Source organism: Arachis ipaensis, chromosome B06 (assembly GCF_000816755.2).
Source record: "Arachis ipaensis cultivar K30076 chromosome B06, Araip1.1, whole genome shotgun sequence".
Lineage (NCBI taxonomy): Eukaryota > Viridiplantae > Streptophyta > Magnoliopsida > Fabales > Fabaceae > Arachis > Arachis ipaensis.
The window spans coordinates 97,908,970-97,925,150 of record NC_029790.2 but is presented as its reverse complement, the minus strand read 5'-3'; the positions used below and the strand labels follow the sequence as shown (position 1 = coordinate 97,925,150).

Below are 16,181 nucleotides of genomic sequence, written 5' to 3'. Positions count from 1 at the left end.
TGGAAAAACTAGTACAATATACATACATGATAAATCTGAAAAAAAAAAACTCTTCTAAAGTAGAATTAAAACAAGTTGAACAAGGACCAGCTAAAACTTCCAAAACAACACATAAAATAAGAAGATTATTGTAAAATGCTGATTATGTCATGACTTGCCATTATGCATATTGTATCGAATTTTCTTCTTTTGCGAATTTTGGTTACCAATAACAAGAGTGTCACTAGGGGTTGGGTTCTTGTTCTTCAAAGGAATCACAATCATCTTCAATTACAACAGTATTGTTTGGAACATTTGGTTCCTTGATTAGAATCTACTTATCCTTGTTCATTTTATCATAATTAACTTTCTCTTTGCCCTTCCTATCTGGCTGGTTTACTAGAAAACAAGAGGTGTTATTTAACATGGTTGACACAAATTGAACTCATATACACACAGAGAAAAAGAAAAAAGAAAAGAGATCAGGTGGATTATGCTGCGTTTTGGTGATAATGTGGATGTGAAAGTGAATGGAATGATTTATATGTTCAGACAATAGTGAATTTAAGGATTTCAAAGAGGGGGCACAACACCTCACAAACATTTGTATATAGAGAGCAATACTGATTAGGAAATTAAATATATATATATTTGGCAAATTAAAAAAATTAATTAAAAATAATCAGAATTTATCTTATTTAATATTTATAAATTATTATGTTAAATAATAAAATAAGTTTTGACAATTTTTTTAATATTATCAATAATAAAAATATCTATTTTAGTGCGTAGCTACTCGTATCAAGATATATGTATTATCTTTATTATTCGTAATTATTTTGTATTATGATTTATTTCACTAATTTATATGATGTTATTGGTTTTTAATAATTAGATTGGATTAAATGGCATCCCACTTTTGGGGGTGTACTACATCTTGCAAAAATACGGAGGTTGCAGTTTCATGTGCTTTTTATTATTGTTAAATTGAGTATTATTGTTAAGTTATACATTTTAAAAAGAAAAAAGTTTGGTAACAAAAAATTTTCAGTCATAATTAGTTAAAATATTTTATAATTTATTTTATTTATATAAATTAATAATATTTTGATTTTTAAAGCTTGGTTTAATAGGTTTTTTATTGTTAATCTGGATCATAAAAGTCGTTTACTCTTTTGGACCAAAAATCACAATTTTATTTCAATTACAAGCACAATTAGGATAGACTAAGAAAATTTACAAGAAAGAGTTGAAAAATAATTTAAATCACAGACGAACTTATCCAATGAGATTGTTGTCAGTCAACTAATTTTTGAGAATATGAAAAATCACACTAACTAAATTTGATGAGGTATGGTAATAAATTGATTTAATTTTTTTATGTGTTTTTATGTGCATTTATAATTATACTGTACTAATTAAGTTTATATACATAACATTCATAAGTTCATATATATAACATCTATAATTATATACAGCTAAGATCTAAAAATTTAATTCATATTTATTAGATATTACATTTATACATATCATTTTTTAGTTATTGCATAAGTAACTATCAAATTAACACAGATATTTTTAGATTTTATCATAATTGAATTTGAAAAAAATGTCAAATTCCTAAATTAATTTATTCAATTGATAAATTTACTCATAACATCCATAAATTCATACACATAACATCCATAATTTTATATTAATTACATCCATAATTTTGTATTCATAATTTCATACATATGATGTCTATAATTAATATTATCAAATTTTAAATTATGCATCTTATTGTATTCTTCAAATAGATCTCAATGGCGTTATTTGATCCATGTAGCCGACTCCACCTAGTGGGACAAGGCTTTAATTTGTTGTTGTTGTTGTTTGTTGCACTAATAAATCATAATTTTAATTATTTTAATATTTTTTATTTAATATTCATATGTATGCTTATTTATTGATTTTAATATGATGAGTTAATAATTATTTTTAAAAATTTATTTTTAATTTTATTTATATTTTATTTTTATTTTTTATTTTTTAATAGTCTATATGTAAAATATGAATTGTATAGTAGAAGTTGTTAAAATTTTTTAATTTAACCTCCATAATTTCTGTAAAAAAAATTACATTTTAATGGATAATAATGGGATTGAGAGATGTTAGGAATTTGATTTGGAAGAAACTAAAATTGATTTTTAAAAAAATATTAATGACTCTAACTACGTAGAAAAAAAGTAGGTGATAAGGAAGATGAGTAATAAGCAGGTGTACACTACTTCTTTATCAAAAAAATAAAAATTTTTACATGACATTTCAATATTGTAATTAATCTTTGGTTACCTAACATTACCATTTTAAAAAATTCTGGCTAATTCTATTCTCAAGAGTCTATAATATTATTGTAACACCCTAATATTCAAATCCTTATACTCGAGTCATAAGTCAATGATATTACGGTGGTACGACTCTCAGGTGGATTTTTAATAAATAAATATAGATAATTTCGAAAGGAGTATTAATCGAGAAGCCTGAAAAGAGTAGAAAAAAATTGCGAAGATGTATCACTCACGTTTCGACAACAAAAGATAAACCGTGAAGTCGAAAACGATATACGGACAAGGTGTAGAAGAGATTAAGAGATAGATAACAGATAGATATATATAACATAAGTAAATAGCCACTAGTCGCGACCCGCGAAGTTTAGGCCGGCTAGGGTACAGTATGAAAGTAGTTGACAACAGTATATCCTAATCTCTCCCGAAGGAAACATGATAGCCTCTATAGGAAAATTCAAAGAGTTCAATACATAATATAATCTTCCCAAAACAAAGGTGGAGAGATTCTAAGCAAAACACAAAGTAGAGAAAATAAAGATCTTCGCCGTCTCTCAGACGACCCACAACTCACTTCTGAGCACCTGGACCTGTATCTAAAAAACAAGAGATATATACGGAATGAGAACCCCGGGCCCATGGGTTTCCAGTACGGTAAAAGTGCCAAATAAATACAATGCACTGCAGTAAAAACTCACTAAGCATCCTAAACTTCTTCACCAATTATTCATCCTAGGTTCTCGCTAAACCATGAACAGGCAACTGTCATAAGGGAGTGCTAAATCTAATTCATGTTTCACATGTTTCCCAACTCGCTGACTCTTCCACGAATCAGACTCAGAATCATAAGCAAAACCATCACCAGTTGTTCTGCCTCAGCAATTCTACATCAATACATTACACCCTCGCCTGGAGCTAGTGAAACCACATCACTGCATCTACCCAGGGAGCTCCAATTATCTCATTCAATAATCATCATCATCATGCAATCGCATCATCAATTCATCCCATCAAGAACAACCCTCAACACCCACCGACACCAGCATGAGGGGCCTCTCAGTTGTACAAACACAAGCAATACAGGCAAGTAATACACAAATATGTTACAAGTAGAACAAGTAGCATATAGTCAGGTAACATGGCATATATGATGTAGAAATCCAAAACAAATGGCAAACCCAAACAATTTAAACATATACAAATGATGAATGCCTACCCTATGGCCGATGATATCATCTGTCGGTTATATAGCCAACCCGACATGTCCTGGTAGCTAACCATTGGACAGAAACACCCATTGCAGAGCAAGTAGGTTTGAGCTACAACCCCCTTGCTACTACCCGCTCAACCCAGAGCCAGTGGAATAACCACTACTGCGGCTACTACCAAGGCGGGTGTTTAAAAGCTCAACCTGGAGCGAGTGGATTCACCACTACTGCCGCTACTACCCAAGCGCCACAATCTCTGACCTGGAGCAAGTGGGACGAACCACAACCCTTGCTACTACCCAGGATCTCAAAACATACATTCGTTCAGTTTAGGAACAATCATCACTGTTATCAAATCTCAAACATGAACCTGGAGCAAGCGGGATGAACCACCACCCTTACTACTACACAAGTATCACAAATACACATTTATTCCAAACTTCATAATTAAACTCATTTATCATAAACATCCTTTTCCGTCTCATACCCGGAGCAAGTGGACAACGCCACTGCCTACTACCCGGGGTCACACATCACATTTCAACCTTTTTCATTATTTTCCAATTAACACATTCATTCATTGATTATATATGCATTTATACTCAGCCATAAACAATAATGGCTTTGCCATAACCTGGCAATAACTCAGCCATCCGGCTCATGGTTCAATCAAGAACCGGCCATTTATCAACAAATATAGCCCTTCGACTCATGGCATACACGGTACTTCCACCGTCATCCTCCATATCTCATATAATCATCTTTGATCATCATTGGTCGTAACCTTTCCCCTTGCTTCACTCGCAAGTTACCACATCCTCTAGCTCCTTTCTCATTGCTAGGCATATCATAATGATTTAATACATAAGGGGTGAGATCGGAGGCTTAGAAGTATGAGATTTGGCTTTAAAAACTCAAAAATCAACTTTGGCATGAAAACAGGGCCACACGTACGCGCACTCCGCGCGTGGATGGCCCCAAAACTCATCGACGCGCAAGCGTCATATGCGCAGACGCGCGGGTTGAAAAATAGCTAAACGACGCGCACGCGTCAGCCACGCGTACGCGCGGATACATTTGTGCCCCAGGCACAAAACTAGCACAACTCTCGGGAAAATGGCTGGGCATTTGGTGCAGCGCATCGACGCGCCCGCGCACACCACGCGCACGCGTGGATGGTGCTTTCTCAAAGAACGGCGCGTACGCGCCAAGTGCGCCTACGCGCGGAGGGTCGTTCTGCTAAAAATTTTCTAAGTTAAAAGCTACAGAATTTACAGATTCAACCCCCAATATTCCGACGGACATAACTCTCTCATTTTAAATCGTTTTTCACCCGTTCTTCGAACGGCATGGACATCCCGGATCCAATTTCATTTCTAAACAAATTTGGCACAAAACAGAGATCTGTAGTCCAAGTTATGTCCCGTCAAAATATGCCCAAAAACCATATTTTCATACAAAACCACAAGGTACCATTTTCAAAACAAGCCATTTTCAACTATTTTCCAACTCAACCAAAACATGCCAATTTCAACCCTTTTTGAAATCAATCAAAGTGTACCAAAATCAACATCAAGCCATCCTCAACTCACACATTGACACTTTACCAAAATTTCCAAACCACATCCAACCATTTTAACACTTCTCAATCAAATGGCTAAAAGACAAACACAATATCATGTCATACATCCTTCCTCATCCCAATTTTCAATAATACCATTTCCAATCAACCATCATTTTACACAATCAATATCATACTCACTATCACGTGGATTTACCCACAAATCAACTTTAATCATTCCCCAAGCATATATCACAACATACATATCTCTAATGCATCATCATACCATCAAGGCATCAATAATCATAATCACATATATGATCACATAATATATCTCAACCGAACCAAACATACCTCATCTACATAATTTCACCCAAAATTACCAAATTCCACACTTCAACTTCTCAAACTTTATTATTCAATAACCAACCTAATTATTCATATATTCATTATCTGAAATTCATCTAATCACTTGTGCCATTATATAATGCACACATCGACTTACCTTTCTTACGGCCTCCGGCCCAAAATTCACGGCCTCCGGCCCAATTTTCACAATTTAAATGCATATACCACAAATCAATACTCATTACCCAGTATATCAAATTCTCAATACACCAAGCATATAAGGCCACACAATTCTCAACCCAATCATTAATTCACATTACATACCAACTATGCATATTAGCACCAACCATTTACACAATCCGAATTTCGAAAACTGGCAAAGATGAATGGAATACTCACCACAAAACTTAGATAAAATTTTAGAGGATGAGAAGAGCGACGGGTGGCTGCAAACGACTCGTCAATCGGAGCTCCGTAGCTCAAGTTATGGTGGTTTGAAGATCAAAGAGAGTTAGGTTTTCTCTCTTCTCTTCTCTCTTCTCAAATCAGCGCCCCAACCCTTCTTGTTAGGGTAAAATGAGCTGAAATGCTTACAACTAATGTTTATATATGTTGGGTCTTGGGCCCACTTAGGCCCGGTTCACTTATTTTTGTCCGTTGGCCCAATTTTGGGCCAAAACCTTTAAGATTAGCGCTCTAAATCGCACTTTAGATATTTCTACCTTCCCTAATTATAATTCCTCATTTCTTAATCTTATTTACTCATAATCAATTTCCTCAGCTGTAGTACCAGACAGATCTCAGCCGGTACTGCCGGTCAAAATTCCACTGCGCGCTTTTACGCAGAAAACTATGTTTTTCGACTCGGAAAAATTCACTGAATCCAAATATCATATTTAAATTATCAAATTCCAATTGCCAAATCTTCCAACCATATTCGCTCTTATTTAACTTATTATTTAATTAATTTCGGTTATACCGGGTATTACAATTATCAAAAGCTTGAATGCACCTTTTGCCTTAATAGGGTTGATTTACACATTAATGACAAGTTACAACATTAATTTAATTACATTAGAAACTTATAAATTTTATTATTATACTCTTAAAATTGTACTTATTAGAACTGAACGGATAATCAAACTGCTCAAACTATTGAATTTTTAATTTATAAATATAATATAATTTTATTTTATTTAAGTAATATATTTAATAAAAAATATCAAGTATAGTAAATAACAACTTTAATGAGCTGATTTTTATCATGTTTGATCAAGTTAATTGTTTATCTAGTTCAAATGATAAGACAATCCAATATGGTAATTGGGTGATTAGAACGGTAATTGGGTGATTAGAACTTTAGCTTCACCAATCGAATCAAACTGGATTTGATACCAATAAGAGAAAAAGAGAGAGACAGAGAAAAAGAAAATAATTAATAGTTATCTTCATGCAATTTTCAAGGTCCAAGGAAAGGATGTAACAATAATGAAAAAAAAGTCTAAGTTAATTATTTTTTTTTTCATTGTTCAAATCCCTCCTTTGATATTTTTATTTCTTTTATGTATTGATGATGTATTTTACATTTGATAATATTAAAAATATTTAATTATTTTATCGATCCTTATACTTTTATTGAAATTTCAATTAAGTCTCCATAGAAAGAGAGCAATTAATGGTTACCTTTATGCAATTTTAAAAGTCCAAGGGAAGGACGCAATAATAAAGAGAAAAAAAAGTCTAAGGTAACTGATTTTTTTTCATTGTTCAAATCCCTTATTCGAAATTTTTATCTCTTTTTCATATTGACGATATATTTTACATTTGATAATATTAAAAATATTTAATTATTCTGTCGATCTTTATAATTTTATTAAATTTTTAATTAAGTTTCTATAGAAAAAGAGAGCATTAATGCTTACCTTCATACAATTTTCAAGGTCCAAGAAAAGGATACAATAATAATAAGAGAAAAAAAAGTCTAAGATAATTGATTTTTTTTTATTGTTCAAATTCCTCATTCGATATTTTTATCTGTTTTTCTTATTGATGATGTATTTTATATTTGATAATATTAAAAATATTTAATATTCTATTGATCTTTATAATTTTATCAAATTTTTAATTAAGTTCTTAGAGAGAAAGAGAAAGAGAAAGAAAGAGAGAGAGAGAACAATTTATGGTTACCTATTTGATATGGTATAAAATTTAATTTAAAAAATATAAAAATTTAATTAAAAATTCGATAAAAAAGTATAAAGATGCATAGAAAAATTAAACCTATTAAATATCCCATTAATTCACATACGTTTTTTCCTCATTGACCAAGTAAATGCACAAAAATTAGATGTATTTAATTTAGGATTCTAATTATTGTATAAGCATTAAACGAACAGTCGAAACAAAGTGGGAGTTAATTCATTCAATAAAATTCAATGGGACTAGTTCAATAAAAAGGATTAATAATTAGAGATCTTATTAACAAATGTTCTAAAAATATTAGTTAAGAACACTACAAAAAGAAATTTTTTTATAAAAAGATATAGAGTAAATTTGAATATTTTTATATTTTTTATGTTTTAAAGAATTAATTGAAATCTTATTTTAATATTTATTTATTCTCTTGATCAATGTCCAAGTTTCCAATAATTATTTATTCACAAATTTAAAATTCAAATCTAAATAGTAAACTGACTAAAATCTACTAATGAGGGATTTGATATACAAATATAAGTTAAAAAAATTTGTAAATTAAAGTAACTAAAAACTGTATTATGTATTGGATATTTGGATTATTGTTGTTCTTGTTAACAAATAGTCCATTCTAATAATTAATAAAAATGGTTATATTATACTAATCCAATAAACAATAGCCCATATTATTAATTAAAATAGTACTAGTACATTTTTCAAACATTTTTTTTGAAACTATCAAAGACATCAGCGCACTCTTTTCTCCCTCTTTTAGTGGCTTCCATTTGTGTAGACTTTTGGTCTTCTACTCTTCTCATTCTAATTTTCTTTCCTTAACAAAACAAGACATATGAAGAAAAACCATTGAAGATTTGAAGTGAACAGCAAAATATTAATCATTGAACGCACAACAAAGACTCAAAGAGGTATATCTCAGTTTTTTTTTAAATTAATAACAATGTAAAATATTATTTACATTATTTATTTAAAATAATTAATTTATTTTCTTTTATAATGAACAGTGTTTAAAGATTGAAGTGAGGGCAAAACTCAATAGAGTTATTTTTGGGTGAGATGTAACACCCTAACTACCAAAGCTCACACTTCCGGCTGCGCGACTCTGATAGCTCGGACATTACGACGACACTTATACTATTTAATACTAAGATATGAGCCTGTTTAAAACTTTAAACCGCAATACCGCTCCCAAAAATGCTTTTGCTATACAACGTACATCCATGCATACCATACAACGTACAGAAACTCATAAAGAGTACATACATATATATATACATACATATATATAAATATTATTACAAGCATTAACCAATATAACTCCTATCCCTCTTACAGAATATATACCAAGATAAAGGCGAGGGTACAATAAACCATAACTAAAACAATACAGAGCATCACAACAACAATTAAATAAGCTCTTCGTAACTTCTGTGCCCATATCCTGAAAGGGGAAAAATGTAGGGGGGTGAGAACATCATCCTCGAAAGGATTCTCAGTAGAGGGTTTTTGGGAATTACTGTAATAGGATACATAAAGATAACCGCACCAGTGATTAATAACTGTCTTATGCCTCTTTTCAAAAACAACAGTTTTCAATAAAGTAAAGTCGGAAATCTTTTCTGAAAGAGGAACCGTTCAATTCTCAAAAACACCAAAAGCCTTTCAAAAAGGTTTATCTATGCTGAACCAAAATAGCCTTTCATATTTTTTCCAAATCAGAAACACAAAACCAAAATAAACCATCGGTCCATCTCAATCCAACCACGGCCCTAGGCCCAAACAATCCAACCACGGCCCTAGGCCCAAACAATCCAACCATCAACCAAATCACCACAATCCAACAGAGTCCCAATTGCAAACTTGCAAACGAAGATGCAAGCACAAACAAACAGTTATTGGACGAACCACAACCCTTGCTACTACCCAGGTATCTCAAACATATATTCATTCAGCTCCAGCCATGGATCAACATCCATCTCAGCCATCCGGCTTAAATTCAAAATTCATAGTCAGCCATACGGCCCATAACTCATTCGGCATTCAGCCATAAATCAATATCATACACAGCCATTCCGGCTCACGGTTCAATCCAAAACCAGCCAATATTCATAATCATACACAACCATTCCGGCCCATAACAAAACAGCACTTCCACCGTTCAACATCATTAAATTCATAAAACCGGAATTTAAGCCATAAATTACTTTTCTCAAGCCATTTCACTCTGAAATCAAATTTCAACTCTTTTCAGCCTTGGCCTCTTAAAATCATAGATTCTCAGTTCAAGTAAATAAAACTGAATTTATTATGAAACTGAACCATACAAAATCACAAGTTCCAACCCGGTCCAAAATCAACTCATTTGAAACGGAACCAGTTCATTTGAATCAAACCGCTTTCAGATTTCTTTTTGGAACCCATTTTTCTAACTCTTCTAAAATGCCTCAAACTTGATTACTCAATCAAAAATCTAGGTTCCTTTAAAAATCACTAAAAACTCCTTTTTATATTGAAATCAATAGTATAGCATCATTCTTTCCTTCAGTGATTCAAACGGTAAAAATAGTTCAGTTCTAAATAAGCCGAACTCAACGTATAAGGTTCATCAAATAAATTAAGCTTGAAAACATAAATATCCTTTTAATAAATCAAATAATACAATCTCTCAAATTCAACCTTTTTTTTTAAATAACCTTTCAAACAAGACTAAGAGTTTATAGAAATTTCGGCAGCACCTCCCCTAAAACTTGGACTTTTGCCACCCGGTTCGGGTCCCAACTAAACCGTTCCTCATTCCTTTTCAACAACACAAAACCAGAAATCAATTCAAAGCAGGCTAAATCCAACAATCGCCTCAGTGGCGTATCTCAAGGATACCATTTCAAAATCAACTCAATATCAATCGATTTAACTCATTTCCAAAGCTTTAAAGAATCAGTTCGGCAATAAATCATTTGTCCATAACCAAGTCAATTAAAGTAAACCAGGCTGAATTCAAAAGTGCATTCGACTTTTCACATCATTGAAATAAGTGACTCAATTCAAACCAATCCTCAAAGGTTTAAACTCAGATTTTAAATCTTTAAAGAATCAACTTTAAAACATTACATTTCATAAAGCCGCACAACAATTCAGCCAAACCAACATCCATAATCATTCGAGTCAATCAAATAATACATAAGGCAATTTCAATCACCAAATACATAATATCTCACGTCAGTATCCATATGTAATAATTCCAATACATAAAACATAGTTTTTGGAAAGCGCCCCTACCTCAAAACGCAAATTCCATAACCCAAACGTCTCACAGAGTCCTTTACGCCTCAATCCAAAATCAACAACCAAAATCCCGGCTTCGCTTGTTTTTCGCAATAGACGAAACAGCCTCAACACCACATATAAGCTCGATTACTACTTTTTAACACATAAATATCGCGGAAATCTTAAAACTCATAACTGAAAACAAATGGCGTGGATTCCGAGGTAAAAACACTTACTAAAATAAAAGGAATGGCACATCAGCCTCTGCAACACTTATGCAACACGCAAACATCGGAACTCAAACCTACATTACCAAGCCTCAAGGTCTTTAACCAAACACAACCAAACGCTAAAGCAGGGGTTTTTCGAAATGAGAAATACTCACTGAATTAGCAAAACGAAGCAGCCGCAACTCCAAATTGACCCGGCAGCGGCTCCGTCAATAACCCCAAGTGACAATCGCGAGCAAAAACCCCGGTGACGGCAACTGTAATAACCACACGGCATTAACAACCCTTCCAGAATTCCAGAAGAACAGAAACCAAACTCAGAACTCTTACCGGCGGTGGAAGCAGGGTCTCAAGTGGCAGAAGCTCAGCCCGGAGCTTCGGCGGTCAGAAACACAGAGGCGCAGCTTCACAGCAACACCTGCGGCGACCAGAATCCTTCTCCGGTAGCAGTGAGACCCCCAATAGCGCAGGCGCAGCTCACTCTGCTCCATAGCATAGCGGCGGTGATGGTTTGACAGCAGGTTCATGGCGTCACAGGGAGCTTCGGCGGCGGCAAATCGGTGGCGACGTGGTAGTGCGACGACGATGGCTTCACAGACGAGACTAGGCACGGCGGTTCTAGGCCCTCAGCCCCCTTCTCACTCGCGTACCCTCTCTCCCCGTGCCTCAGATTTGACGGGTCAACAGAGGTGGAGGCGGCGTGAGCTCCCTCTCGTCTTTGTGATTCTCCTCAGGCGACGGAACGGGTGCTGGATGGCAGAACCACGACTAGGCAGGGCGAAAGGCGTGGCTTCGACGGCGGCGCTCCTCGCGTGCGGCAGAGTGCGACGGCAATGAAGCCTCATCTCCCTCCTTCGCGTCTCTCTCCTCTCCTGGCGACAGCAACAGCGACGACATTTCTCGCCGGCACCGCACCATCCCTCTTCTCCGATTCCCCTTCCCCAGTTCCCTCTGATTCCTCAACTTCTCTCTCTGTTCTATTTCATGAATGCCGCTGATTTTGGAAGAGGCAATAGGATTAGGGTTTCGGCGGCTAACTGGTAGGGAATTAGAGTTTCAATTTTTTTTTTAAAATTAGGGTTAGGGGCATTTTAGTAATTTCAAATGAAATTGAGAAAAATATAGTAATTAGAAATAAATTCTAATCCAACAATAATAATGTATAAAAATACTATTTGATCATCAATTTCACAAATTATTTTCCATAAAATGCCCAAATCAAAATAATTAGAAATAATATAATTAAATCATTTATTTTCCAAAGCACAAAGCATAATATTTAAAATATTAATTATTTAATCCAAACCATATAGAAATCCTTATTATTTCACAACTACCAACTTTATAATTTGAATATATAAAATAATCCAATAATTATAAAATTGGATAATAACTATAACTTATTTCAAATTCAATAAATCAAAACTTGCTTTAATTATCTTTTATAAGACAATTTCTGAAATTAAAGCTATATAAATACTGAATTTGAAATTAGCTCATGATAGCTCTCTTTCAAAAGCTCTGGGTCTTACATGAGACCTAGAATAAAAAATAATCAGGTAAATCAATAGAGTTATTTTTGGTTATTATATATTTGTGTTTCTAAAATTATTTATTATTGCTCAATAGGTTTAATATTTCTTAAAAAAAAAATAACATACATGCAATTATTTTTGTTTTTTTTATTAGATAGTTCAAGTTAAGTTAAAAATGTCAAAGATTAAAACAATTTACTCATTTTTCAAGAGAAAAGAGAGAATATATGATGAACAAAATTTAGCTTCAGATTTTTTGAGTAATGTTCAAAATATTATTGAACAACCTAAGATACAACCTGTGACACAACTTGTTGAGCAAGATATTCAACCCCCTGCTTCCAAAATAACAAGGACTGAAATAGATCAAGTTAATATTGATATATTGATGCGTGATTCCAGAAAGCGTCCGCAAATTTGGAATTATCCTATCAATCAACAAGATGAAATCCGTAGAGCATATATAAAGTTTGGACCATATCAATTTATTGTGGATCAGTACCCTCTTTCTGGTCTTGAAAGTCATCCTCGTCGTTTCAAAGCTCAGTGGTTTAAGAGTTTTTCTTGGCTAGAATATTCGCCAGAAGTGGATGCTGCATTTTGTCTTCCATGTTATTTATTTTCTAAAAAATCAAGTCCATTCACATAAGGAGGATTTCGCAATTGGGAAAAAGTGAATAATGAAAAACATTGTGCATTTTTATCTCATGTGGGTAAATCTCTTAATTCTCCTCATAATATTGCTGTTAAGTCTTGTAAAGATTTGCTTAATCAATTATGTCACATTGACAAAGTATTGGCTAAGCAAAGCTCACAACAAGTTTTAAGCAATAGATTGCGTCTTAAAGCCTCAATCGCTACTCTAAAACAAGAGATTTGTTTTGCATTATCTCATCACAATCTCAACATTCAAAATGTTCGAGGTCAAGAGTATGACGGGGCTAGTAATATGCGTGGAGAGTGGAAAGGGTTACAAGCTTTAATTATTCAAGAATGTCCTTATGCATACTATGTTCATTGCTTTGCTCATCAATTACAGCTAGCTCTTGTTGCTGCGGCTAAAGAAGTTGTTGATGTTCATACTTTTTTCCAAAGTTTGAGTAATATTATCAATGTTGTGTGCTCTTCTTGCAAATGCAATGATGAATTACGAATTGCTTATGCAACTGAAATTTTTCATTTAGTTGCAACTAATCAAATTGAAACATGAAGGGGAGCAAATCAAATTGGCACATTAAAAAGATCAGGAGATACCTGGTGGAGCTCTCACTTCAACTCAATTTGTAGCCTTTTATATATGTTTGGAGCAACAACTTCAGTTCTGGAAGATTTGGCTACTAATGGATCTACATATTCTCAACGTGGTGATGCTACTTATGCTCTTAAATCTTTATTATCATTTGATTTTATTTTTATTTTGCATATGATGAAAGAAATCATGGGAATCACTAATAAACTTTGTCAAGCATTGCAACAAAAATCTCAAGACATTTTGAATTCTATGCATCTGGTTTCTAGTACAAAGTCATTGATTCAACAGTTAAGACATAGTAGTTGGGGAGCACTTTTGGAGAAAGTTAGTTCTTTCTTCAATGATCATGCTATTCAGATACCTGATATGGGTGTTTCTTTTAGTGACATAATTCGGTCTCGTCGTAAAAAGGATGTTGTCACTGTTGAACACCACTACCGTGTTGACATTTTTACTAGCGTGATAGATTTTCAATTGAAAGAGCTAAATAGTAGATTTAGCGAGCAAGCAACCGAGCTCCTCATATTGAGTACATCTTTGGATCCTAAAGATGCTTTCAAGTTATTCAGTGTTTGCAACATATGCAATCTTGCAAAGAATTTCTATTCTTTAGATTTTTCTGAGCAAGAAAAGATTCAATTAGATTATGAGTTACAACATTATGAACTTGATGTGGTTAAAGCTCTAGATTTTCAGGATTTGTCTACTCTTGCTGAATTGTGTCAAAAGTTGACAGAGACAGGAAAATCAAATATATATCATTTAATTGATAGATTAATTCGTCTTGTTTTGACTCTTCCTGCGACAACATCAACAACTGAACGGACTTTTTCATCTGTGAAGATTACTAAAACAAGGCTTCGAAACAAGATGGAAGATGAATTTTTAGCAGATTATATAATTGTATATATTGAAAATGAGATTGCTTCAAAATTCACTTCAAAGATGATAATTGATGATTTTAGTTCTATGAAGCATCGTTGAACAAGTTTAAAAATACCAAAATCTTAAAGTATGTAGTTAAACATTGACTTTTATATAATATAATTACTCCTTTGATATATATGCTACAAATCATATTTTGTTAATTTTTTGTTATATTTTTTATTTAATTGGCCCACTCTTATGAAATTTATGGTTCCGCCACTGCTTATCATTTTGACTACATTCATACGTATGCTAGACTGCTAGTTGATAAATTTGCTTTTACAAACGTAACTAACAATATAAATAGCATGATATATAAATAGAATTCTTATACTACCATTTGATGATAACTCCATCGTAGCCATTTTGATATTTTTTCCTTCCTTTTCATACTGCTTCATCTCAAATACTAATGTCAACAAGCCAATAATATCTACAACATACATATATCAACAAAATTATTTATTTGAATTTGAAAAAACAAACCTTGAAGTAATCTAAGCTAATGTAACCAAACACTGAAAAAGAGCACAAAATATTGCCAGCTAAAAAATCTTGGCCCTTTGTCATATGTCAATAATGCTTTATATTCATGCAAAAAACCTAACCAAGTCATCCAAGCATTTTTTTAAACACTCCCAAGTTTTGTGAAATACACGCGCCCCTCCCACTCCTATTAACGTAACAGAATTACTATGTAAAACTTCTTCTTCAATGTAAACATTTTTCAACGTTAACGATTTGCATTGTAATTTTCTGCTCTCGTCGTTCTTCTCTGCTACTCATCGTTCTTCTTTTTCTTCTCTGCTGCTCGTCGTTCTTCTCTGCTACTTATCATTTTTCTTCCTATTCTTCTTCGTTTTCTTCTTCGATCTGTGGATTTATCTTCTTCGTTTTTAGATTTTAATAGGCTATCAAAATAATGAATGATTCAACTTCAAACCAGTTGAATGAGAGCGATTTGGATTATTCTTCTGAATCCTATCAAGCGGACGAAGTTTGGATTATTCAATTTTGAATCAAATTAAATGGAATGCAATTACTAAATTGAATTGAATTGAATTGAATGGACACATGTGTTCTAAATTGAATTGAATTGAATTGATAATCTCTAAATTATAGACACAGGTGTTTTGAATTTGATTTTATATATACAACATTCGGTTCATTCATTGTACATTGTTTTCGCTTTGATTTATATTTTTGGTTCATTATGCAGGCAGTTGTTCGAATTTGAATTTATATAATGGATAATGTTCCGATCATTTAGTACTATATAATGGTTTTGTTTAATAATATGTTCGGTTCATTATGCAGACAGTTGTTCGAATTTGAATTT

The 16,181-nt window shown here is 33.0% G+C and overlaps 1 protein-coding gene and 1 long non-coding RNA gene across 2 annotated transcripts in view; both read left to right on the top strand.

The window, feature by feature from the left end:
* The window catches only part of LOC110263419, a 17,524-nt gene extending 5,373 nt beyond the window's left edge, over positions 1 to 12,151 (top strand). The window contains exons 2-4 of the long non-coding RNA XR_002349029.1: positions 2,651 to 2,656; positions 11,254 to 11,258; positions 11,950 to 12,151. This is a non-coding gene — a long non-coding RNA (uncharacterized LOC110263419). The remainder of the gene's footprint in view (positions 1 to 2,650; positions 2,657 to 11,253; positions 11,259 to 11,949) is intronic.
* LOC107647109 lies at positions 14,102 to 14,899 on the top strand. Its single transcript, XM_016351233.1, has one exon. It carries the CDS (start codon positions 14,102 to 14,104, stop codon positions 14,897 to 14,899), a length of 798 nt encoding a protein of 265 aa, XP_016206719.1.